Source organism: Anoplophora glabripennis, unplaced genomic scaffold (genome assembly GCF_000390285.2).
Source record: "Anoplophora glabripennis isolate ALB-LARVAE unplaced genomic scaffold, Agla_2.0 scaffold200, whole genome shotgun sequence".
NCBI lineage: Eukaryota > Metazoa > Arthropoda > Insecta > Coleoptera > Cerambycidae > Anoplophora > Anoplophora glabripennis.
Genome location: NW_019426072.1, coordinates 180,210 through 205,641, shown reverse-complemented (window position 1 = coordinate 205,641; position 25,432 = coordinate 180,210). Strand labels below are relative to the sequence as shown.

General features: G+C 33.2%; 1 protein-coding gene across 1 annotated transcript in view; it reads right to left on the bottom strand.

The window, feature by feature from the left end:
- Positions 1-5,058: 5,058 nt before the first annotated feature.
- LOC108907680 overlaps positions 5,059-25,432 on the bottom strand; it is a 72,097-nt gene continuing 51,723 nt past the window's right edge. The window contains exons 3-4 of the mRNA XM_018711461.1: positions 7,130-7,377; positions 5,059-5,335 (exon numbers count right to left, since the gene is read on the bottom strand). Coding sequence (XP_018566977.1) covers positions 5,235-5,335; positions 7,130-7,377 — 349 coding nt within the window. The 3' untranslated portion in view covers positions 5,059-5,234. The remainder of the gene's footprint in view (positions 5,336-7,129; positions 7,378-25,432) is intronic.

Here is a 25,432-nt window from a genome sequence, read left to right as displayed (position 1 = left end):
ACATAAAGTGGACACAAGAAATCAAAGAACAACCTGATCTTGTTTAAAACAAGTTAAATGTGAAATAAAGAAGTCGTTATTGTAATATCTGGGCGGTCTCGACAAAATACATATTTGAACATGTCATAAATAATGAACAATCTTAAATAATAATTGTAACAATTTTATATTAGAAAAATATACGCCCCTAAGCGTTAGACAATGAAGGTTAAACATATACAGAATTATTATCATGAGACATCTATATTTTACGAACAACGTCATCATTACAAAAACAAGTTAGCTGTAAAACAAAGGAGTCATTATTGTAAAGTCGGGGGCGCCCACGACGATATACATATTTTAACATGAAATAAATAATGAGCAATCGTTAATAATATAACAGTATAACAATTTTACCTTAGAAAAATATATGCCCTTGAGCATAAAGCAACGGAAGCTAAACATACAAAGAATTATTATCATGAAACATCTATAAACATTACAAATATAAGATTACACAGAACAATTAACAACAAAGTACTTAAAGAATATTACCTGCTAACTAATGACACTTTAACCAATTAACTTTTCACTACTTTGACACACTGCCCGCCGATCGTCTTACTGCTGATCTCCACACTGTTCGCACTTCAACTGACTATCTTCAACTATTTAGGCTTCCTTCCAGAATTTCCTACCTAAGTGCCTGTTTTTTGTGCTTCCTTCTATCGACCGTTAATATTACTTTTTCATTGTTATACAACACCTATGTAACAGGTGACGTCGAAGTTGATAAGATAAGTACGGTTTTGCACAAAGGCTAGGTTAATTATCCAATAATCGGTAAGTCAAGATTCTCTCTCGATAAACCTTTATAGGTCAGCGATTAGTAGCGGTCTAAAGGGGAGTTTAAATAATGATTTGGAATTTTTTTTTTTCAGCATAAATATGCATTATAAAATTTTTTAAGGCGTATTCGTAGTCTACTAATTTTTCCCTATATTCATGGGCTTGTAGCTAGGAAAAAAAACCAAACACTTTCTCGCGATCAGCGACTTCTCGATATATGACTGATGTATACATCAGTCTAGATCAGCCGACACCATAGAGACCTAATAAGACACAATTATTCTTAAACTTGTATGAGAAATAAACTTCTTAATTTTTGAAATTCCTTTGTGTTGAAGACAAAAGAAGGATCCTTTTGTCTTCAATCATCGATATTTTCCATTAAAAGTCCGATATGTCGAAAAATGGTCGTATCAGGAGTGAAAAAAAAAAGTTTTGTAGCTCTAAGATTGTAGTTTTCAGATCATTTGGTCGAAATTTTTTAGGAACTGCGGTTATCATGCAATTTTAAGAAAGCGCGACAAAAAAATTCTATTTTTTTTTTGAATCCTTGGACTTGGAAATTTTTTTTTCAGCTAAGCCATTGCATGGACCAGATACCCTGTTTATTCAGCTTCAATTTCCTTCTTTTTAATTTTCGATGAAAAAAATTAAAGGGTCACGTTTTTTGAGCTTAAACACTTCATAATCATGATTAATATGTAAAAAAAAAATTCAAAATTGAATTTTCTTTTTATTTTTGCACCCGTGGAACCCCCAGAGAGGTTTAGATAAGCACAGTTTCATAAAATAATGTTCGGCTGATCAATTTTCAATTTTTTCCATAGGGACAGAGACCAAAGCAAACAGAGAAAATACATTGTATATTGTATGTAAAACACTCGTAAAAAATCTGTCCCTTTACTACCGTCAATATCCAAATTACCAGCATTAAACCACCGCCGTAATTATCGATATACCAACAGTCCATTATACATACCCACAATGAGCGATTCGTCGACCCGAGCTCCATTTGTTCCGACAGTATATTTGATAACATTCATTTGCTCAGCCTCACGCTCCGTGCTAGGCACATGCAAACGCTTTCAGGGATATTACGGCGCTAAAAGCTCGTGCTAGTTCACGCACAGGCCGCGATGTGCGTGCTTTTCGAAGAGAACAACTACGCGTTGCAGGTGCCGTTCAAATTACGTCGTATCATAAATGAATGAATTCGCTCGTGATGGTAAATTTAATCAGTCGGATTTTATTATTTTAAGCCCCGGAGGCGTGGAAGAAGGGAGGAGAACGGAGAACAAAAGACGTGTTAGTAGAATGACTTTACAGGGTGTGACACAAAGGAATTTCAAAAATTAAGAAGTTTATTTCTCATACAAGTTTAAGAATAGTTGTGTCTTATTAGGTCTCTATGGTGTCGGCTGATCTAGACTGATGTATACATCAGTCATATATCGAGAAGTCGCTGATCGCGAGAAAGTGTTTGGGTTTTGAAATATGTTTTATTTTCATAGCTACAAGCCCATGAAGATAGGGAAAAATTAGTAGAATACGAATACGCGTTAAAAAATTTTATAATGCACATTTATGCTGAAAAAAAAAATTTCCAAATCATTATTTAAACCCCCTTCTAGACCGCTACTGATCGCTGACCTATAAAGGTTTATCGAGAGAGAATCTTGACTTACCGATTATTGGATCATTAACCTAGCCTTTAATGTGTTTTTAATAGTGAATGACAAAAACAAGCCCTTCTATCTAGACATAGGAATGAATAAGATATTTTTTTTACATTTTGAATATTAACAAGTATTATTTATTTGTTAATAAAAACTAATATATGTATAAGGTAATAATTGTTTTCGAATGTTAGGTTATTGCAATTTAGAATTTATAATATTGTACGTTTTCCCTATGTTTTATAATTGAATATATTTGTTCAATTAATTATTCAGTTTCTAGTAGGTATAGCTTATTGTGTGACTTATTGCTTTTAAAAGACTAGGATCGTACCTACCTATTTAAAATGTCAGTACGGCTAAAACAACATTCATTCGTTCATATTCATAATGTTCCACTACACTTTATTTTTAAACCAATTCAAAATTTAAGACCACTGGGGAAATTAGCTGTTTCGCTTCAACGTTCATACGCTCTGTGGTGCGTCGGCGCGTTCCCATTCAGCGAATGCAATGTAAAATAAGGCGCCAAATTAACGGTAGTTAAGGGATAATTTACTTATTTTTTAAAAGGTCGAGTAAATTTTTTTTCGATTTTCTGTCTTTCACACGTGGTTAAAATTAATGATATTATAACTGAAGCACCCTGTAGATACTGCCTTAAAGAACTGGGCACTCTTTTTTGTATGCCTTTCATCTATCTCACACCTTTGCAGTTATAGCTTTTACTATTAACACCTTTGCTTATTTAAACTTTTTGTCACAATTTCGATCAGCGGGACAAAAACACTATCTTTTGCACGTAAGATTTTTGTGCTCTTTCACTATTTTCCAGTTTACCCAATACACAAAAATTGGCGGGAATAAATGTAAGTGCAATTTCTTCTAGTATAGTTACAAATAGTCAAAGCTTGTAAATTATACCCAAAAATAAGTAAATCAGATAAATGTTAATTAATGGAATATGCAAATATTATACCAACATAAGCCATATGGGACAAGGGTAAATCAATTGCTATACAGCACTGAAGTCTAGAGTGTCTTTTGCGATGGCCAGGAGATTTATTCTGGTTAATACACTGCAAGTCATCAGAGTAGATGTTCGGACTCGTGACTTGGCGGATCCGCAGGGTTTGCCCTATTGGGGAAATCTGATTAGTTATTACCCTTTATATGTTCTCTTGAAATTTTGTTATAAGAAAGACTAAAAATTGTCTTTCTTGGCAAAAAAACAATACAAAATACTAGTGACATAGTGTATCAAAGAAATACATGAGGTGTATTCATACCTTTGATTTCTATTAGGCACTTTGTATTTAAAGTATTTGTATTCTTTTCCAAACATCGTAAGGTGGAATATGCAGCAAAACATGTTAAACTAATATTATGGAAACTCACTTACCTGCTTAGTCTTTATTAGATCCTTGACTGTTTGTTGATTTATTAATTTTTGTAACATCATTACTTTGATGTTTTCTAGAAGATTTCGGGATGAGACAATTTTTTCTAACATAAAATACAGAAATGTCAAAACAAGGAAATATATTTGTTTATTGATTTTGTATCAGGTGGCAATAATCGAAATTTAAACTTTTAAATTTTAATGATAATAAACCGCTTTTGTTTTCATCGGAGTAATACCAGCGGCGTACCATGTTCAAAGGTATAGTCTTTCCGATTTCAATTGAAGACCAAAGAGCTGGGGCTATGTACCAGGTTCGGTCGCTAAGCAACAACTTGGCATTGAAATATTTGAAGAACTTGTTCCCATATTTATATATAGGTCTGGTCGAACTAAACGTGGAAAGTGGTAGAAATGTATACGCCGAGTTGAAGAATACGCGCGCGGGCAAACGGAGTACAAACACAGCCGCACTGGGCGACTGGCCATAAATTTCAGTTGTTGATAAATTGTCTAGCAGTGCAGTACAGCAATGCGGAATTGTTTTATTGTTGATTATTTTTGTAACTTTTCTAACCTAAACTAACAACCTTTCCTGACAAGGATATGTTCATACCTTCCCGTTGGCTCTTGCCGAGCAGTAATATATTTTAATGAAAATGTAAATGTTTTTTGATATGTCATAGCCAAAATTTACCGTCAATATAATACAATTGTTTGAAGACATAAATAATTAAAATATGTTGTTGGCCAAATGTACATATAATAGAAATTTTCCACACATATATTAATAATAATTATTATTTACCTTCAGCAGAAAACTTTTTTAGGGACGCCTACGAAACTCATTAAATTTTATTGCTAGGCATTTCTATACATGTTCAACTGACTTCGGAATCGGAAAGACTATAACCTGATGAACTAACTATTTTTGTATAATTTATAAGAAAATTATAAAAATATAATAATAATAATAATAATAATAATAACAATATATGTATTATACATATTATAAAAATATAAAGCAAATGTTTGAAATCTATTCTCTTTATAGAAAACTTTCTTTTACGGGAATATACCTCTTAAGAGCCAATCTAAAACTACATATTTATTTAAAAGTTACATTTGGGACGTTGAAATAAAAGACAGTTTTCAGTAAATACTATAAATCCTTTTATTTTGTCAATAAATTTATTCACATAGTATTTTTTACACAGGCTCTCTGAGCAAAGTATTGTAAACACCCATTTGTATCACATTAAAATTATGGAAGTGTGTAATTAAATTAAATTAACAATTTAAGGCTATTTTATCGAAAACAAGTATCACCTGTGGAATAACAGAAGCAGGTAGACAGGAACTAGCGTGATGGCTTCGTAACGATACGTCGATCGGGCGTGACTGTCGACCGCGGGGTAGAATATAACTGTAAAAGAAAGTATTTTTAATTTGGACCTTTTGAAGTCGCAGACTCTGATGGAAGGGGCAGAATCAGCTTTATGGAACAGTCGTAAATTTGGGAGCAGTTGAGGAACAAATATAAAGTAGGTATTTTCAAAGTTTTGAAACGGGACTGAGATCAAATCAATAAACTTGACAAAATATCTGTTTGCAGCAAAGTCAATTCACACAATTTTTACTTGTGGTCCTATTTATTACAATTACAGTCTGTTCAAGACAACTATTCAATTTAATATTTGTGTAATTAGGTTTTAAGTATTTAATACTTTATTTAAGAGTATTCGGTATCCGTATTTATCACTTTTAGACATGTATACGAGATTCAGTACTTAAAAATAATATTCATGAAGCCTAGAAAAAGTTAGGAGTATTTTTTTAGTAATTTCAATGTGATTCAGTGTTTTTCGCAATTTTAGACAACACTGTATAGTCTTTCCGATTTCAATTTACGAACCAAGATGTTGTTTGTATGTAGCAGGTTCGGTCGCTGACGCAACATTTCGGCGTTGAAATATTTGAGGAACTTGTTCCAAATGTTTATTTAGCCGCACAAACACAGTTGTGGCCGACCTGGCCATAAATTCAATTGTCAACAAATGGCCTAGCAGTGCAGTGCAGCAATGCGGAATTTGGTGTGATTCAGGTAATTTTAATTTATTATAGGCATCTTCTATTAATCATTCATATTTTTCAATTTTATATACAAATTATTATAATTTTTTACCTTTAGCAGAAAACTTTTTTAGGGACGCCTATGAAATTCATTAAATTTTATTGCTAGGCGTTTTTATACATGTTCAACTAACTTCGGAAAGACTATACCATTTTTAATTTGGAAAAAGCACGGCACTTGGATCGTACATTATATCGTAACTGAAATTTGAAGATACATAATTGATCTTACTTATTTTGAAGTTACGAACAAAAAAATGTTTTAATTTATTTTAAACTGCACCCATAGGATGCACATTAGTCTCTTGGTATATTTAAAAGTCCTGATTTCATTATACAGGCTTTTTGCATTACAATGAATCGTGCAAAATTACAATCGAACTTAATAAGGCAATAATTTACACAAAGTGAGAAAATAAACGTAACGCCCAAAATAACTACTCTGTATAACTGAAAACATCTGAAATGTGCAAAAACCCGTCTTAAGTGAAGCACCAGGTACGTAATAACGTTGAACTTTTACCTGTTCTAATAATCGCAATGAAAATTGAAAATGAAATTGCCATTAATCCTCAGGTATTTTTATGAGTTTGTGGATGAATATAAAGTAGAGTGGGACGAAGAGCTAAGTATACATTATGTAAGCACGAGACCGTCGTTTATTGTAACTCAAAAGTCCCTAATTGTACCCCAGGTGCTATAACCGTGCTGAAAACTGTAATAATCTGAAGGTGGTGAGATAATGAGCGCCACTAGTCTTTCTCTGGGACGTTCCGTAATGCTGAGCTATGGACGTTTTGTGTCGCAGAATATTAAGGCTTAAGTAGCAAAGGAAATAACAATAAATTTAAAAAAAAACACACCTACAGGGATGTATTAGATATTTTAGAGTGCTAAGAGTAAATAGTAAAATAAATTTATTCCCCTGGAGACTAAAACTGACTGCCGTAATTTGCGCACAATCTCAGCTACACACTCTGAGTAATTGTAATGAATTTTCACGCGCTCAATTTTGTCTAACCACAACGTGTACTACAGTATGTAACCCTGCACAGTTTTACTTTTGAGACACCCTTTAGATACCTACGTGTGGACTTTGGTGGCGGAGAATTGCTCTCCACATACCGCCATTTCTCCTGGGGGTAACCTGGCGTGGTCGTGGTGGTGGTGGTGGCATGCAACGCATGCGTCGCCTTGTGCTTTCTTCTCTCTAGTTCGATGCTCTTCTCCGAGCTACGGTGGTAGATGTGGTGCATGCTGGCGGAACATCTGATCTTCAGTCTGCCGTTGGCGAAGTGGTGCTCATTTATTTTCAGGCGTAGCGTTGCATAGGACCTGGAAAATAATATAATAAGATTTAATATAGACAATATAACTTTCTATTTACTTAAAAAAATTCAATCGAAATATACACGAACGAATTATTGTAACCCAAATTATTGATAAAAGTAGTTTCAGTATGTTACATCTTAATTATCGGTGGTACTCAGTGCCTTTGGCGTAAAGCATTGCTTTACACGTACTGGCAGAGAGCAACCTACAAATCTGTAAGGTACTGTAAAAGCATAACTAGTGTTGTACTACGCGAAATAAGCTTTTTAGCTAATATTGTTGTAGGAAGCAGCTACTACAATATCATTAGTTAAAAAGTTTATTTCACATCGCTGGGCTTCCATAATTACTACAAATTAGTAGACTGCTCTCTGTCAGCGGAGTACAAGGCAATGCTTTGTGTTAGTAGCCATTAAATAGCGTTGACAATTGATTGTTTTGTTAAGTTTTAAATTGAAGATTACTATGTGAAATTCATTCATTCAAATTAATATCACTAAAAACAGATAAGCTTCAATATCTCAAAAACGCTTAAATTTAAAAAATGGCCAAACAACGTAAATCTATAGTATTAATTTTTCACATTAATTTTCCTTTTGAGATATCCAAGTTGTACATGTAGATTGTAGAAAAACTCTCAGACCCGTCGATTTTAGATTAAAGGGAGACATTCTTTGCTGGTATTTTTGACTCCGCCACTTTCACCCCCAAGTTTAAGGGTAAGCATCACCCCAAAATATTTAAATGGCTTTGGGGGTTGAGTTATATTTCTTTTGAAAGCTCTTGCAATTCTCATTACAACAGACTTTAAATTTTGTAAATCCGCCCAATACTTATTAAGAATTTTGATTTTAAAGTTGAAACTTATGTACAAACAATTAGTAACGGTAAAAATGTCAGTCATTCGAGTTAAGTACGCCAATGGTATAAATTTAGTATTTCTTGCGTTACATTGGTTTTTGGCGATTTGTTATCACTTTCGTAAAAAAAAACACTATTGTAAAAAACAGAAATGAATGCTATACACACACAATGAACGTAAAATTAGTGGATTCCAAATTATTTTCTAGTATTATTTGGAAGCGTTGGTTGGTAGTTTATTTAATTGTGTTTTTGAAAATTAAACACTATGGTTTATTCCATTGCGGAAAGGGTAGATATCATTTCGCTTTACTTTATGAACAATAAATGTGCGAATAGAACAGCTCAGCTATTTAATGAACAACATCAAGATCGACATGTCAGGAGGAAGTATGTTCTAGAGTTAGTAAAAAAATTTCAAGAGACAGGGAACGTAGCCAATAAAAAACGAGAAATTGAAAAACCTATAGTTAATGAAGCTAGTGAAGTTGCAGTTTTGGGACAAGTTCATCTTGATCCTACATTAAGTACGAGGCAGCTGGCATCTGTGTCTGGGATCAATCGAACTAGCATACAAACCATTTTGAAGAAGAATAAATTCCATCCATACAAAATACATTTAGTCCAGGAACTTCATGAGGATGATTATGACCGCCGTTTGCAATTTTGCGAAATAATGAGTGAGCGAGCAGGGAACGATCCACAGTTCCTTTTTAACATCTGTTTTTCTGATGAATGCAGTTTTTTCTTGAACGGGACGGTAAATCGTCACAATTGCCGCTATTGGTCCGATTCAAACCCAAGAGTTTTTCACGAGGTGCATACACAGCAACCGGAAAAATTAAATGTATGGGCTGGAATTTTCGGTGACCGGCTGGTGGGTCCTTTTTTTCTACCTGGTAATTTGACTGGCCAAATGTATTTGCAATTACTGGAAGACGCTATTGACCCTGCCTTGACTGATATTATTGAAAATGTTCCAGAGTATGATGAAGATCATTTGATTTTTCAACAGGACGGTGCTCCTCCGCATTATGCGTTAATTGTCCGTCAGTATTTGGACCAACGTTTTCTACGGAATTGGATTGGGAGAAGAGGCAGCATTGAGTGGCCTCCACGATCACCGGATTTATCGCCCCTTGATTTCTTTTTGTGGGGATACCTAAAAAGTAAAATCTATAAAACACAGCCAGCGTCGCTGGAAGATTTGCGTCAAAGAATCGTCGACGAATGCCGTCGAATCACTCCGGAAATGCTTCGGAATGTGCGCGAACGTTTCGAACAAAATCTTTATTCTTGTATGGAAGCGGGCGGTCATCAGTTTGAACATTTAATCAACTAAGTAGTAAGTAAGCAACTAAACATAATTTAAATTTTAAAATGTAAATTTTTTTCAAAGTATTGGGCGGAATTATAAAATTTAAAGTCTGTTGTAAAGAGAATTGTAAGAGCTTTCAAAAGAAATATTACTCAACCCCCAATGCCATTTAAATATTTTGGGGTGATGCTTACCCTTGCTTGGGGGTGAAAGTGGCGGAGTCAAAAATACCAGCAAAGAATGTCCCCCTTTAATCTAAAATCGACGGGTCTGAGCGTTTTTCTACAATCTTGACGCAGTTCCTGAAAATGGCTGTTTCGTTTTTATTTGGCCACCCTGTATGTACGTATACCGATACACCTATGTATATGACTAAGTGCATTAGATACGTAGATATTCTATTTCATAGTAGCTCTTCTATCAAGAGAGTTCTTTTTCATTTTTGCCATCAGTTCGAGAGAATAAGTGCGAAATCTTGTTTTTATATGAAAGAAAAGAAAACGTCTCCGCGCAGATGTTTATTATGCGACTACGCGACCGAAGTCACAGTCGTACCACTGAAAGATTACGTCCAAAACAAAAAATTAATTTAACATCTCCATTTTTTCGCACATTTTATATTTTTTGTGATTTTACCACAGGAGACATTCTAGCGCAAGGATCTATTTCATTAATTATTTAATTTTTTCCATAGGGGACAAAATATTCAATAAATAAAGAAAACTATGCCACAAAAAATAATAGAAAATATATGTACCTATTATTTCCCTCAGCTGCAATATAATGTAATATTGTGTCTTGTGTACAACATACTAGGTATATATTTTACTAAATAATAATATGTAATCAATTTAAAACCATTTTTATATGAATTCAATGGGAAAACTAAAACTTGCGCGTAGTTCTACGTAAGCTGTCCGCATGCGAGCTTATGTGGACCCCTTTCGTTTCCACTTCTCGCACGGCCCTGCTCGAGTTCAAGTATTATGGTGGCGAATGGAGATTACCATAAAATAAAATGTTTGTATATGAGGGGCGACCGCTCTTCAAGAGCACAGTTGCAACTTCCATTAAAACAATATTATTCTGCTGAAGACGTTTTAAAGTCTCGTTAAAAGCTAAGTAAAACAGCAACTTTAAACTTCCTTCACGTCTGTCTAGTGGTGCACCGGAAATACTAATAAGTAGACCTGCGAAGGAGTTGAGTACTCTTGATTGTAATAACAACGTTCAGTTCAATTAACAGGTCCCTTTCCTAGAAACTAACACTCAAAAGAAGATAGCTGAGACATTAAGTCAGTAGCATTGCTATGACGTGTGTGTTGTCTGCATACACTTTATTTCAAATGTAGTGAATTTAATTATACTCTTTTCCTAAAGTGAATAATAAAAACGAACTAAAACGAAAAGTAATGATTAAGAGCTTTACTTACTTCCTTCAAATTTTCCCACTATTCTAGAGTACAACTATTAAATTTCACGCGTCCTCAATGAGGTTTAAATCTGGACACTTAAAAGACCGTCTTAAAATGTAAATATCTGTCTAGTTGCTAGAGCTAGGGTCTAAGCAGAAAGTAAAAACTTTTGTGAAAATTATTAACTACATTTTGAGTTTTAAAAATTACGGGATTTATTGAAAATTCCGTATTTACAATAAATTAATTTTAATTTATGAAGAGCAAAATGTAAATTTCGAGCATACTAGTGTACTTGTCAGGTATCGGTCTCTTGTTAAAAAGCAAAATACCAGGGTTGACATTCGAACACATCTCACGACAGGTCCGCAGAGGTCCTGCTGCGATCTGCGTCCTGATTCTGGAAATTTCTCCTCGAAATAGGCCCACATTAGTTTGCTGGCTGTTTCCCAATAATGCTAATAGCGTTGACGAAACGCACACAGAGAGCAGCGCAAGACAATGCTTTTGTATTTTGTGGAAACTCGTTAGTTTCGTGGATAGTCCTTAATGAGTTGTTTGCGCCACCTGCTTTCCGTACAAAATTGCAGTCTAAGATACAGATTGCAGTGACGTACATATAACTTAGTTAGCTAAAGCAGGAAGCTAACGACTTTGATTTTGCCACTTAGTTTAATGACTCTATGATGTATTTTAAATGACCGAGAAATTAGTTGTAGTTACTACCCCACAGCCGGTGATGCTCTTGTAGTGAATATCGAGCGGCTTGTTTGAAATTTAACTGTAACTCGTGATACGATTTTAGAAATCAGAAGTGGGGTTAGAGTGGAATTAATTAAACTTGGGGTTTTGAAATTTCTGATACTCATGTGCATGTGCACTGGATATTCTGAATGTTGGGAATATTAAAATATTACAAGAAAGACTATAAATTAAATTTTTTCATTAAAATGAAATATTTTCATAAAAATGTAATTTAATTGTTTTGTTTCGACGTGGTTATGGAAATCAATACTTTTTTCTGTAATTGGAAAGGAAATACAGTTTTATTACTTTGTAGAAATAACGCAGTGACTATTAATAATCGTCACAATCAAATAATCATCATACGCGATTTCATTAGTATTTTTTTTAATTGTACACATTGTACCCGTGTTAGATTACAATCAAGACTACAGTAGTATAATAGTTATTTATTGTATAACTGTTTTAAGCAGCATTTTATCCACTGAAGAATGTTATTCTTAAGTGGATAAAAGGCAATTAAAACACGAATGCAATACAAGTTTTATCCATAATCACATCACAATCATATTTGTGGAGTCAGAATTATTGGAATTTAATAATAAAATATTCTCACGACTAGTACTCAATGAAACTTGGTAGGTTTTGTTATATCTACTGGTTGCTATGGTACGTTGTTTATTATCAATTATTTAATAAACAATTCTATCTGAATTTGGTCAAAATGCAAGAAAGTAATTGTGTTCCTGTGGCTGTTTTTGAAGAAGCTCAAGAAGCAATTTTCCATTTATTGCCAGCGAAATCCAGGGAACATTACAAAAAAGTGTTCGCCGAATTTAACGAATGGAGGGAAAAACGGAGAATAATGACAATAAATGATGCCATCGTATTTTTTAAATTTGAAGAAAAATATGCAATTTCATCTATGTGGTCGAAATATTCGATGTTGAAGGTCTACAAAAATATAGATATTGGAAAATATAACAAGCTTACCGTTTATTTGAAGAGTGAATCGAGAAGATACAAAGCAAAAAAAGTTGCAGTATGGGAAAGAGCACATATTGAAGAATTTTTTACTGGGGCTTCCGATAAAGAATATTTAATAATTAAGGTAATATCCCTTTACCTTTTAACTTTGAATTATTTTAGGTTGCACTAATAATGGGGGTTTCTGGTGCCTGTCGATGCTGCGAATTGACAAATTTGAAAATTAGTAAATTAGGACTTTNGCCAAAAAGCCAAAAATCTCCGTGGATATACGATTCACCCAAATATGGCTTTTTGAAACAGATATCGTTTAGACTATATAAAAATATTTAAAATTATGTGTTTTCCTGAAACGTCAAGGTGACAACTATAAACCAAAGAAGAGTTTTGTTAAGTAAACAACTTGAAACGTTTATTACTTAAGTACCAGATAGTATATTACAGAATAAGGGGCGTTTAGATATGAAAATTTTAAAATATTTAGATATATTTTTCCTTTTTAGGTTGCCTTAATATTTGGTTATGGTTTGGTGGTGCATGTCGTCGTGATGAACTATACCAATTAAATTTGAATAATATAGATGAAGTGGGATCAAAGCTTTTGATTAGATTATCGGATAATAAAACTAAAAAACCGAGATTATTTGTGATAACAGAAACTTATATGCCAATGTATGTATAGAAAATATGTTGCATGCCGCCCAGAACATTTTGAAAGTTGCCACTTTTTATTTAAATATTCAAATGGTGAAGGTTACAGGCAAATAGTAGGTACTTATTCATCAGTTTCGTAAAATGCCTCAAATTGTCGAAAAATTTTTAAATTTGCCAAATGAAGATAAATACACAGGACATTATTTCCGTTGATCCTCTACAACCATTTTGGTTAATGCTGGGGCCAATTTAACTGCGGTAAAAAGACATGGGGCATGGAAATCTTCAAACCTTATAGTTATAGTTATAACAAACGTTTAATAAGTGGAGTATGTTCGATAAATGTAATATTTAGTTTATATTTGCATTTATATTTTCTATGCAAAATGCACACAAAATGCTTAAGCACATTCATCGAGAATCTGAAATGAAGATTCTAGAAGAACTGTGAAATTCATCATCATCATCTAATTTAAGATCTTCCCTAAATCAAACCGATTGGCTTTTTATAATAAAAGCATTGTTTGGGAAAATATTTCTTAGATTTGAATCCAAAACATTGCTAAATCAGTTTCTTAATAATATTCAGTCTATTATGCTACTTTTCGTATGAATAAGTGCAGGATTGTGTAAAGCTTTCAAATATACCGATTTTCATCCGTAGTCTGCTACCCGTTCATACTTCAGGGTATTTCGCTTACGCTCGTGAAACGTGTATTTTAGTAAAATATCTACAGATTTAAGGCTTTTGGTAAGAAATGTCTATTCAAATCTAAAAATAGGATCCGACATCGGATAGCTTTTTACCGATAGCTCTTAGATCCCTCCTAATTAAGATTCCTTGGATAGATAGCATCCTTGGAAATCTTTTTAGGAGAAACTGATACTCTTTTATTTCATTAAATTTCATCATATTAGCTTATCAACTATCATCTCTGGAAATAAATAAACTTGTAGTCAATTTTTACAATTTTTAATCAAATATTACATTTTCTGTTTTCAAGCGGATACATTTACTGATCTATTTTATTTGTTTGTAACAGTTGTCCTACTGATATAAAATTTGTCAACAAGTTTCGAAAAAAAAAACAAATATGTATCACTGAGGGAAGACCTACTGATCATTTTAAGCGATTGATATGCTGAATTAAAAATTATTCTTTGACTTTAACTTACTTAATCGAAGGCCGATACAGAAGAAAGATGTAACAACCGATATACTTTTACCAGAGGGATACAAAAATTCACAAATGTATGTAAAATATGGCGTAATATACTCCGGAATCTTCTGGTTTTTATGCAGTGTGTTTGCAAGCTTGCTCGGGAAAAAATTGTCATCAGAAATATAATTGTTCCTAAAATCGTGACAGGAACAAATTATGTCAAAATTTCATCATTTTTATCAAGAATTGTGTGAATTTTCATTAAAAAAATTTGAGTTCGGGAGATGCGGCTCTTAACAGAGTCGTTTAGGAATATTGTTATATCATTAATTTTACCTTAGTAGTTAGTATAACAAATCAAAACCGCCATTGATCACAATATGTTAACTCCATAAGTTATTTATCTGGAAAGAAAAGTTCCCAGACATGTAAAACGCTACAAACAAATCACACTAGACAGGATATGAATTCACGGACCCTTTTTCCTTTGGCTACTACCGCATCTACGGGTTCGAAGACCTCAAATTATAGACAGAAAGCAAAAATCCAACCTAACAGACCCAATCCAATCTCCCTGCTAACGGCTGCTTAAAACGTCGCTGCTGACAATAGTTAGCAGGCCGCAATTAGGTCAATTGCCGGGAGACTCGACGTACTTAGGACACTGCAACTCGTTAATATATAATTGGGGACGTAACAGGATATTTGTTATGATGCTGGTAAACGATACATCATTTAAACGGGACGAGGATCGCGATTTGATCCGGTGTTTACCTGAGCCGTCACTTTCGTTGGGGTTGTTATTGTATCCCTTGATCGATAAACGGTCAAAAGATTAAATTATAAACTATTCAGTATGTTCAGGACGTGAAAACTAAGATCATTAGTAGAATAGAACTTCCTGGTATATTTAAACTACTTTTCAGCTCATATTATGACAGGTATGACAGGATGTACTGGATGCGTTAAAGATTACGAAAGAAAGATTACGAAGAACGAGCTCGAAAGTGACGTGTGTTTATGAGAGACGATATGAAGAAACAATGAGAGGGACAAACGAGTGGAATGAATAATATCAAGACGGAAATAGATTACTGATGAGAAAATATAGAGAAAGCAGAGGAATAAGAGATTGCAATTACAAAAAAAGAAGATATGAAGAAAGAATTTGAGAACATTAAAATGAGGCATAACTCCTTAGCTTATGATGGTAAAGCTTCACAAACATACATGAAAAAGGTGAATGCAGCAGGCAATTCTAGCTTGAAGATATTGGAAGAAAGGGCGTAGCTATTATTAACTAATCAAGAGCTAAAACGTATTAAAAATCTTTTACTTAAATGTAAGATGTATTTGCTCTATCTCTACAAACATCATTTAAGAATATTCCTAGATCTGCGCTTCTATTACAAGAGATTTGCTCGAAAAATCGCACACCGTGCTAGATCATTACACTGACTTCTGAAAATAACCTACGATTGGACACCAATACGTCAGCAGGCGTTGTCAAAACCGTGACACATTTCCATATGCTCTTCCATGGACAATACTTAAGTTGATAACAAATCGTACCTCCTTGAAATGAATATTCTTGATTACGAATCCAGAAAGCCAGGTAGGTTATTGCCTACAAGTTTTACAAGAGCATGACCATCATTCCACATAGAAGAGGATGACTTAATGGAAACGATAGATGTTCGCATTATAACACACAAAGATTTGGAAACTTGTCCCGAAGAACAGCAGTTGTGGCGGATGGACAATGGGGAAACCAGGAAACTTAGTGAAGAACCAAGAGAAACTATCTAGTCGAAAATCAATTGGAAAGACCATGGGACTCGACCAAAATGGACAGAAATATCGGACAAATCATCAACGATAAGAGTGGGTTTCTGGCAATAGTTCTAATGTACAACCCTATAAGGAAGAGAGGAAAATATCCTAAGCTCTATAACTCCCGAGAAGGTTAAGTATTAAGATCAACGACGTGGTCTACAGAATCCAAAGAGGGAATATAAAAGTGGTTCATCTTGATCGTTTGGCTCTATATCGAATATCCGTTCGAGAGGAATCTGGTTGTTTATCGGGATAATAACCTTTAGAAAGGGAAAGAATGTAGTGAAAAGCATCTTAGTGCAATTTGTTTATAACACATTTACTTTTTTTACATGTGTTTATAATAGGGTATATTCCTAAATATACGGGGTGTTTCTAAAATAAGTGCGTTCCTTGAAGAGGGTGATAAGAGAGCACGAAAATAAGCCACTTTTATTAAGCTGATTATCTGAAACATTACGTTTTAAATTGAAAAAAAAAATTCACATGAAGATTTAAACAAATTTAAAGCCGTTCCCGGTGCGACAGCAAGCTGTAACTTTGATGTCGAAGCTGCCGCGCGCCGCAGTGCGAAAGCGCTGATGGCGGTTTTGACGGAAATTTATTTAAATTTCGTTTGAAAGTAACACAAAAATTAAACGAATAAATTAATTATTTACCAATAGACGATATGCTCTACAAAAAATGTTCAAAATTGTTTCCGTGTGCTAATAAACAGGCTTTCAAAGGACGGTCAAAATTCTGTCACCAAAAACACCACACCACACCACACATTCTCCGTGCCATATCACACCATATCTGTTAGTTCTTCAGAAAACATTTTATACGCCGGCTAAGTACTAATGCACTCATAACGCACGTGCACAAGATGCACAGGGTCGGCTTACATTTGTGGTTAATTTTCTTAATCAATTTTTTCAATGAAACAGAAGCAGCTTATTTCAGAAACACCCTGTCTAACCAGCGGCGCCAGTGCTCAAGAAAAAATTTTTAAAAGTTAATATGAAACGTCGAAGTTGTGAAAGTTTGTAAACTTTTGTATAAAAAATATGTTAAAGGAAATTTGTAAAATAAGGTGTCCACTTTTCTCCATTCTTCAGAAAACTTTATTTTTCAATACATATATGTATTAAATGTATAGGTACTTATAACATCAATTAATATATTTTTTATTAATTAACTGCATCCTGTTTACGTCACTACGATCGCTACTGAACACTCCGAACATTTTATAACTTAATTGTATCTGTCCATTACCTATTAGCAAATAATTGACTGTTTCTATCCTGAAACCTATATTTCTAATCGTAATATAATAATCTAGAACTATTAAGTCTAAAGAAGTATAGTCTTTCCGTCAGTTGAACATGTATAAAAACGCATAGCAATAAAATTTAATGAGTTTCATAGGCATCCGCTATAGGTAAAAAATTATAACAATTTGTACATAATGTGTAGAAAATTTCTATTATATGTTCATTGGGCCAACAACATATTAATTATTTATATTCTCAAACAATTTTATTATATTGATGGTAAATTCCGCTTTGTTCCGTTTCAAAGAATCTTCAAAATGCCATGTTGTAATAATATTAGTAAACAAAATATCCCTCTTATTTCTCCCTTTCGCAATTGTAATATGAATGATTAATAGAAGGTGCCTATAATAAATTAAAATTACCTTAATCACACCAAATTCCGCATTGCTGCATTGCACTGCTAGGCCATTTGTTGACAACCGTTTCTTAACTGAATTTATGGCCTGGTTGCCTATGCAGCTGTGTTTGTGCTGCGTTTGCCCGAGCGCTCATTATTCAACTGGGCGACCAGACCTGTATATGGGTATGGCTAAATAAACATGGCATCAAGTTTTTCAAAAATTTCAATGCCGAGTTGCTGCGTCAACAACCGAACCTGATACTGTCAATCTCATGGTTCTTCAATTGAGATCGGAAACACTATACATTCTACAATTAATTGGAAATTCATAAACTTATAGCCAATTTGATTGGTAGTGACAAATATTGGTTTTGTAAGCTGCGCTATCGATTTNCCGATAAAGAATATTTAATAATTAAGGTAATATCCCTTTACCTTTTACATGTTATGTATATAGTCAACTTTGAATTATTTTAGGTTGCACTAATAATGGGGGTTTCTGGTGCCTGTCGATGCTGCGAATTGACAAATTTGAAAATTAGTAAATTAGGACTTTGGCAGTTGCCTACTTGTTTCAGTACCTGATACCAAGACGGGCATTTCAAGAAAATTTACAATTATAGAAGAAGGATTTTGCGTGAATGCTGTTGAAATATGCAGAAAATATATTTCTCTGCGCCCAATTCGCCTAACACAAGACAGATTAAGATACGTCAATTAAAGATGTACTTCACAGTCTGTTGGAATCAACACATTAGCGAAGATACCCTTAATAGTTGCTTGATTCCTGAATATCGCAAATCCAAAAGCGTGCGCAAATAAGTGAAATGTGATAAAACAAAAAACGAAATGTCTAGTACTATAAATGTAAATGTTAACGTTAATAAGTAAATAAATTAAATTTGATTTATTATAGGTTTATTATTTTTTCATTATTCTACTTACTAAAAAAAGTTACTTTATTCCACTAGTGGATAAAGTATCACTTTGAACGGTTCATATGTGTGGATAAAATTCCGATTATACGGTAATTGTGGATAAAATAAATTTTTTCCTTTAGTTGTTTAAGGCATATTCCATTACGAAGATTTTTATTCCTTTAAAGAGAAGTTGTATTAAAATTGTGGAGCTGTTAGAACCACATGCTGTGCAGCGTTTGTTGTGTAGTAAACTAACTTAATTTTAATAGTCTTTTCACATTTATTCTATGTATACATTCAGCCATAACCGTTTAGCAGTGCTGCTGGGCAAATTGCAAATCTATGCTAATAGTTGTCGAGGAAAACATAACTTCCCTTAATTATTTAATCAGGTAGTTTAATACTTAGTTTCATTTGCTGTACGCTTGTGTCCTATATTCTTGCTGCCCATATTACGAGAACATATTAAAATGTAATAGCATATTGACTTTACTTCATAAAAGGAACACCTAAAGCATTTGAAATTCAGATGAAAGTGGTATCGTATAGGCATCATTGATAGAAAAAAGCGTGTCGAACAAATTCAATTTTGGAATGAGTGTGGACTATACTTTCTCTTTGAGTGTGGACTATACTTTCTCTTCCAACCCCGTGGTGAAGACGATGTCCAGGTTAAAAAGCAAGCTGAAGGCAAGCGACTAAATATTTCCTTCAGATTTAGTTTGTCAGAACAAAAGTATAAGTAATGTATTGAAAATTACTTTTATGCTTTGATGCATTAAAGGGAAATATAAATATTGTGATTGTGATATATCAACACCGATCAAATATCACATTTTAAATTATAGGTATATTAGTGTCGATTCCCTCTACATAAAGACTTATTTCAAAACAGATTTCATATTTAGTATTTTACAGAAAATTAGTTTATATACACATATTAATATATATCATTTATTTATAGAAATATGTCAATATTACGATAATTCTGATATTCGTTTATCGCGCTGTCATTATGCAAATTAAATTATTTTGCCCTTTTATTAATCATTAAACTATTATTATATTGTTATCCGCTACAGGTATGTAAAATAATTTAATAAACTTCAATTATTTTTAAAATAATTCTCGGTAAAAACAATTCCATGATTAAATATTTACCGTTTAATAGTTCGACACAGAAATTGTTATATTCCATTTGAATAAAGCGAAATAATGCCTAGGTATGTAAAATACTGGTTTATGTCAAGCTATTGTTTGGTGATTTTTTATTTCTGAAGGCAAAGTTTGGTCTTAATCAAAGATGCTTTACACTATTTTTTTTAAATGGAATATCTCGAAGACCGCTCCTATAACGAAGATGAAAATTTGGAATTTACATTTTGGACTTCTTACATCAACATTCTCCTTAGTGTATAAGAATAGCAGGGGGATGAATATACAACAGCAGAATTAATTCAAATTACCAACTCCCGGCAAGCCGTTTAGACTAGTTGCCTTCCTATTTGGAATTGCTTGGGGGAGTAACGAAGCAAGCCGTACACAGATTTAATTTTGTTTGCGGCCTGTGTAGACATGTCTTGAATACAAAGACACTGCCTTACTGTTTTTAAGACAACATATTTGTGTGTCTGAAATAATAATTATAAAATTTGTTGAAAGGGCTAAACATGAGTGAATTTCCTTGAAAGGTAAATTTTAAGAAAAACTTTTCTCCTTTACTACACAGGATGCCCCAAAAGTCAACGCCAAGTCGGCAAGTGGTGATAGATTAATCCAGGACTAGTCAGAATAAATAATAAATAAATAATAAAATAAATAATTTCGACCTTAGTAAAAGCTTTTGAGATTTAATCATAAGCATTCATGAAAATAACTGCGCTAGGTAAAGATTTTTTAAATGGCTATCTCTCTACTTTAAAGGCCAGTATTGCCCGAATTAAAAAAATGTGCATTTAGTACAGATTATAAAGAGATATATTGTTTATCGTTCGTCAGTTAAGGAAAAAAGATAGTGGCATTTTTTACAAGAGGAGCTTATTTTGACTTCATTCCGAATATATGTATGTTTATTTTTTAATTTCTATTTACAGGTTAATCAAATCAATTATGAAGCAACTATAATAAAGAGAGAGAGAGAGGGAGGGGAGAGATAGAAAGAGAGAGAGAGAGGGGGGGGAGGGGAGAGAGAGAGATCCAATTTTCTCAAACATTTAAAGAATGAGATAAAAATTAAAAAGGATATAAAATGGCGATAGACGTTTCCTAAAATTACCCCTTATGCAACTTGTTGCACTTGTACAAATTGCATAAATTTGTGTTCAGATGCCTTGATAATATTTGCCAAGAAAAAATTGCGGTATAAAATTAACCCAATAACGCTCAAAATCCGATATTCGAGGAGGTACTTTGAACCACGAGCACCATTGCACCAATGCGAGGAATCAATTCAAATCTACTAGACTTTATGTTTTAGGAGATGCTCTCTCAGATGGTGGCCAAGCAATTTGAAAAATTCAGACCGCGAAAACGGACTTCCAAGTTTAAAAACACAGCAATTTTTTTTCCTCTTTTCAATTTTATACCGTATTTTGAAGATTTTATCTCTAAGGCACGTGCCTAAAACCGATAGGAACATGCACAAAATCTTGTAACTTAAAATGTCCATAATGTGCGCATTAATTTAGTCAAAATTCGCCAAACTGAAAATTTGGAAAATGGCCCAAAAAATTTTGAGATTTTTTTGTCTCTCAGATTTTCCAAGGAAACTCGTCTTTTTCGAGTAAAACTTTCGTAAAATCTGATGCCATCAAGACACTATTGCAGTGAGCGACTTACCATTCTCCCATTGATTTTCACAATTGTACAATAACGACTTGATTTTTGTAGGTGGATATAAAAGACTTTTATCTGCTCCCACTACAGTAAATAGACTATTAATACATTGTTAAATTGGGGCAAATTGTAAAATGATGTGTAAATACAATTTATTTTACAATTTGACTGATTTGAAATTTTAGACGTTTTATAAATCGTCGATTGAGTATTGAAAACGCATCTTAATTTTCTTTTTTTTTTAGAATATGATTGACTGACCAGTCGTTTTGCTGAATATCAATATATATTACTGTTAGTTCGTACAATATTGCGTACAAATAAAAAAAGTACGTGTTTTTTAATTCTACATAATATGGCATGAAAAAATAAATGCTAATTCTTACATTATTATTGTTGTTATGGATATGTTCAATTTATTATCGACGCAATGTAATAAAAATAGATGGAAAGTAAAAACAAAATATTTTAAAAACAGGCTTTAATTAAAATATAAACCAAAGAGTTTATAAAACCTATAATGTTGTGTAAACTCCAATATGGCTGCTCTATAGAAGTGTCATCAGCAAATAAAAAATAAAAATTTGCTATAATCAGTTTATAGGAACATTTCGAAATTTTGGCGGATGCGCCAAGGAGAAATAATCTTTATCTGCCCCCGCTATAGTAAATAGACTTAATATATTGTTTTTAAGGGGGTAAGTGGATTTTACTCTAGAAGTAGAAGTTGCTATGGACAACGGGAAGTAAGAGAGGTAACTTACCTCCCTAAGGAAAAAAGCGATTTCGAGTTATAAATGCATATTTTATGACAAATAAATAGAACTATTTGATGAGCATTAAATTTTGTTAATTATAATATCTGGATAATTATTCCCCTCGCGTTTACTAATTGTCACATTTTTCTCGAAATGATTTGACCGCTCCATTTCAGACACCGGAGGCTCAGCATTATCTGATCCAAAAAAACGGCATGATGCGGCGTACTACTAGAATCTGGAGTTGAAGTGTCATTGTAAAGAATCCTGTTGGCTATTTCATTTTTGTTACTTAAACTGTCAGCAACATAACTTTCTGCAATTGTGGCTAATTTCCACCCACCATGTCTCTTGATTGCTAATATATCAACTCCTGTATTAGCCAGTAACGTTGCCGATGTTCCTCGGAATGAATGGTCTGTATATGTTTCAGGATGTTCTAGTTTCAAAAACTGTGCAATCTTATTAGGAATCATAGAAAGGGTATTCTTGACGACTGGTTTGTTGTAACATTTACCTGCTTGATAGCGCATAAGAAAGCGTGAAATTTCAGTTTTAATTTTCAATCTAATCTTGATATATTTCTTGAGAATTTCTAGGTGAGAAACAGAACCTAGACGGGAAGTGATTGTAAACGTACGTGACATACCATTTTTAGAATCTGGAATTGTAACTACAATAATGTCATCAACATTTTTGAAATTAACGTCCAAATGCATAATTCATCAGAACAGCATGCTTCTGCAATGTCTAAGACCGTCACTACCTTCATTAGCAAATATGTGTTATGGAGTGCCTGAACGAGAAAATCGTAGTCTTGTTCTCTTGTAAAACGTTGACTATTTACGTGTATAGCCGTCATTCTTACGTTTCAAAAATGCTCTCAGCTTGGGATATTAAGATATATCCACGTTCTCCTCTATGAAAATAGTTGACTCAATCATTGAGTATTTACTCTACAAACTGGCCGGTGATTTTAAAGTTCTTGACTTCTCCATGAAATATGCTAGCAGTGACATTTTAGAAACACCAGTAGGTATTTTTGTTCTGGCACCATTTCCTGCACTTTCTATTTGAAAATCACTCATTTAGAAATAATAATTCAAAACCAGCAAAATTGCAACTTTTATAGCTTAGTTAATGAGGCGCTTACTGCAATAGTGGCCTAAGTGTGGAAATACAGATTTCGGGAGAGAGATTGATAGTTTAAAGTACAATAACCTTACTGACTTGTTACCCTATGTACCTCCAATGTTTCACAAGTTTTATATTGATCTACGAGTAAAACAAAATACACCCATAAATACAGATGATGATCCCAATGGACTATACGATCCTATAGAATTCTCTTAATGGAGATAAGAAGAATAACTTATTATGTTTAATATACATATATTTATACAGTTACATTATATAGTCACAGAACGAATATTTCCTATTGATTTTTCAATAAAAGTTGTTAGTATAGTTTCATAGTTTTTGTTTATAATTGACCTAATATTCTTGAAATTATATAATAACCTGCACAAGTGGCCTATGTTTTTTTTGGTAATGTTCGGTGCTTTATAATGTAAAATTATATGGTATGTTGATTACCAATGAAAGTGGTGAACCTTTTCCCAAATTTAAAATAAATGTATTAAATTGCTTCTCACTGCAAGAACCATTAAAAATATCACTATATTTTAAACCTTAGTTATTCACAAATGCTATTTTTTAAGTTAGGCACTATTGCAGTAAACGCCTCGTTTGTAAACACCTTAGAAATGACAAAATCCAAACAACCAAGGCGACTTTGCAAGATTTCGAATAATGTCAAAATGAATTGATTAAGAAATGTGAAAAAATAAAACCTAATCTTTATTTCATGAACCATAAATAACTGTGGGAGCAGTGTAAATAACTATTTAAATATCGATATATTTCTTAACGATGTCTATATTTAGACAACTTATCTCATGACAAAAATACTAGTGGTATGACATTTACTTATTTTTTTAATTTTGCATTAATACATACATTATGTAGTGGAGTTTAGCATATTCTGCGTCTCGTCGCCAACCAAATGGAGTTTAAATAAATTAGGTTCGGGTTCAAAGGGCGACTTGGAAAGCTTTCAAATGACCACCCGGTAGCCAGTAAAGTGCTGAGATAAATCAAGATTGTTCGGGTTGAAGATGCAATTTCACTTTAACGGTCTGGTAGCTATTCAGCGAACCCACCGGAGGGCATTATCTCCAAGTCTATAATGTTAATAATTAATTTGAATTATAGACTGGCGAATTGTTTCATTAACCCACCTAAAGCCTTATAATGGGATAAAGGTTATGCGTTCTATATAAATTACCTATTAACAACCGGCGCAGATGTATCTAACGGGATTTCCTACCCCCTTTCAATGGAATTAACTAATCTCCAGTGAAATGTATTTGGAATATCTATTGAATATTATACGAACAAATGCGTGAAAATTACCGTACGGATGGATGGATCCTAACTAATTAATCAAATGAGATAGTATATTGTGTCCCTAGAAATAAAAGCAACACATTCCCGGATGACAATGCTTTGAGTCCTAGAATCGAATACCTGTAAGTGCTAATAGTTATTTAGTGTATAAGTGTTTTAAGTAGCATTTTATCCACGCAAGAATATTTAAACGCAAGTTGGAGCGTTTAATATTCTTAAGTGGATAAAAGATGTTATGCGCTCCGAAAATGATGGCAACAATGCTACATGGGTTGTTATTAACGGAAAATAAGTGAAATGTGATAAAACAAAAAACGAAATGTCTAGTACTATAAATGTAAATGTTAATGTTAATAAGTAAATAAATTAAATTTTATTTATTATAGGTTTATTATTTTTTCATTATTCTACTTACTAAAAAAAGTTACTTTATTCCACT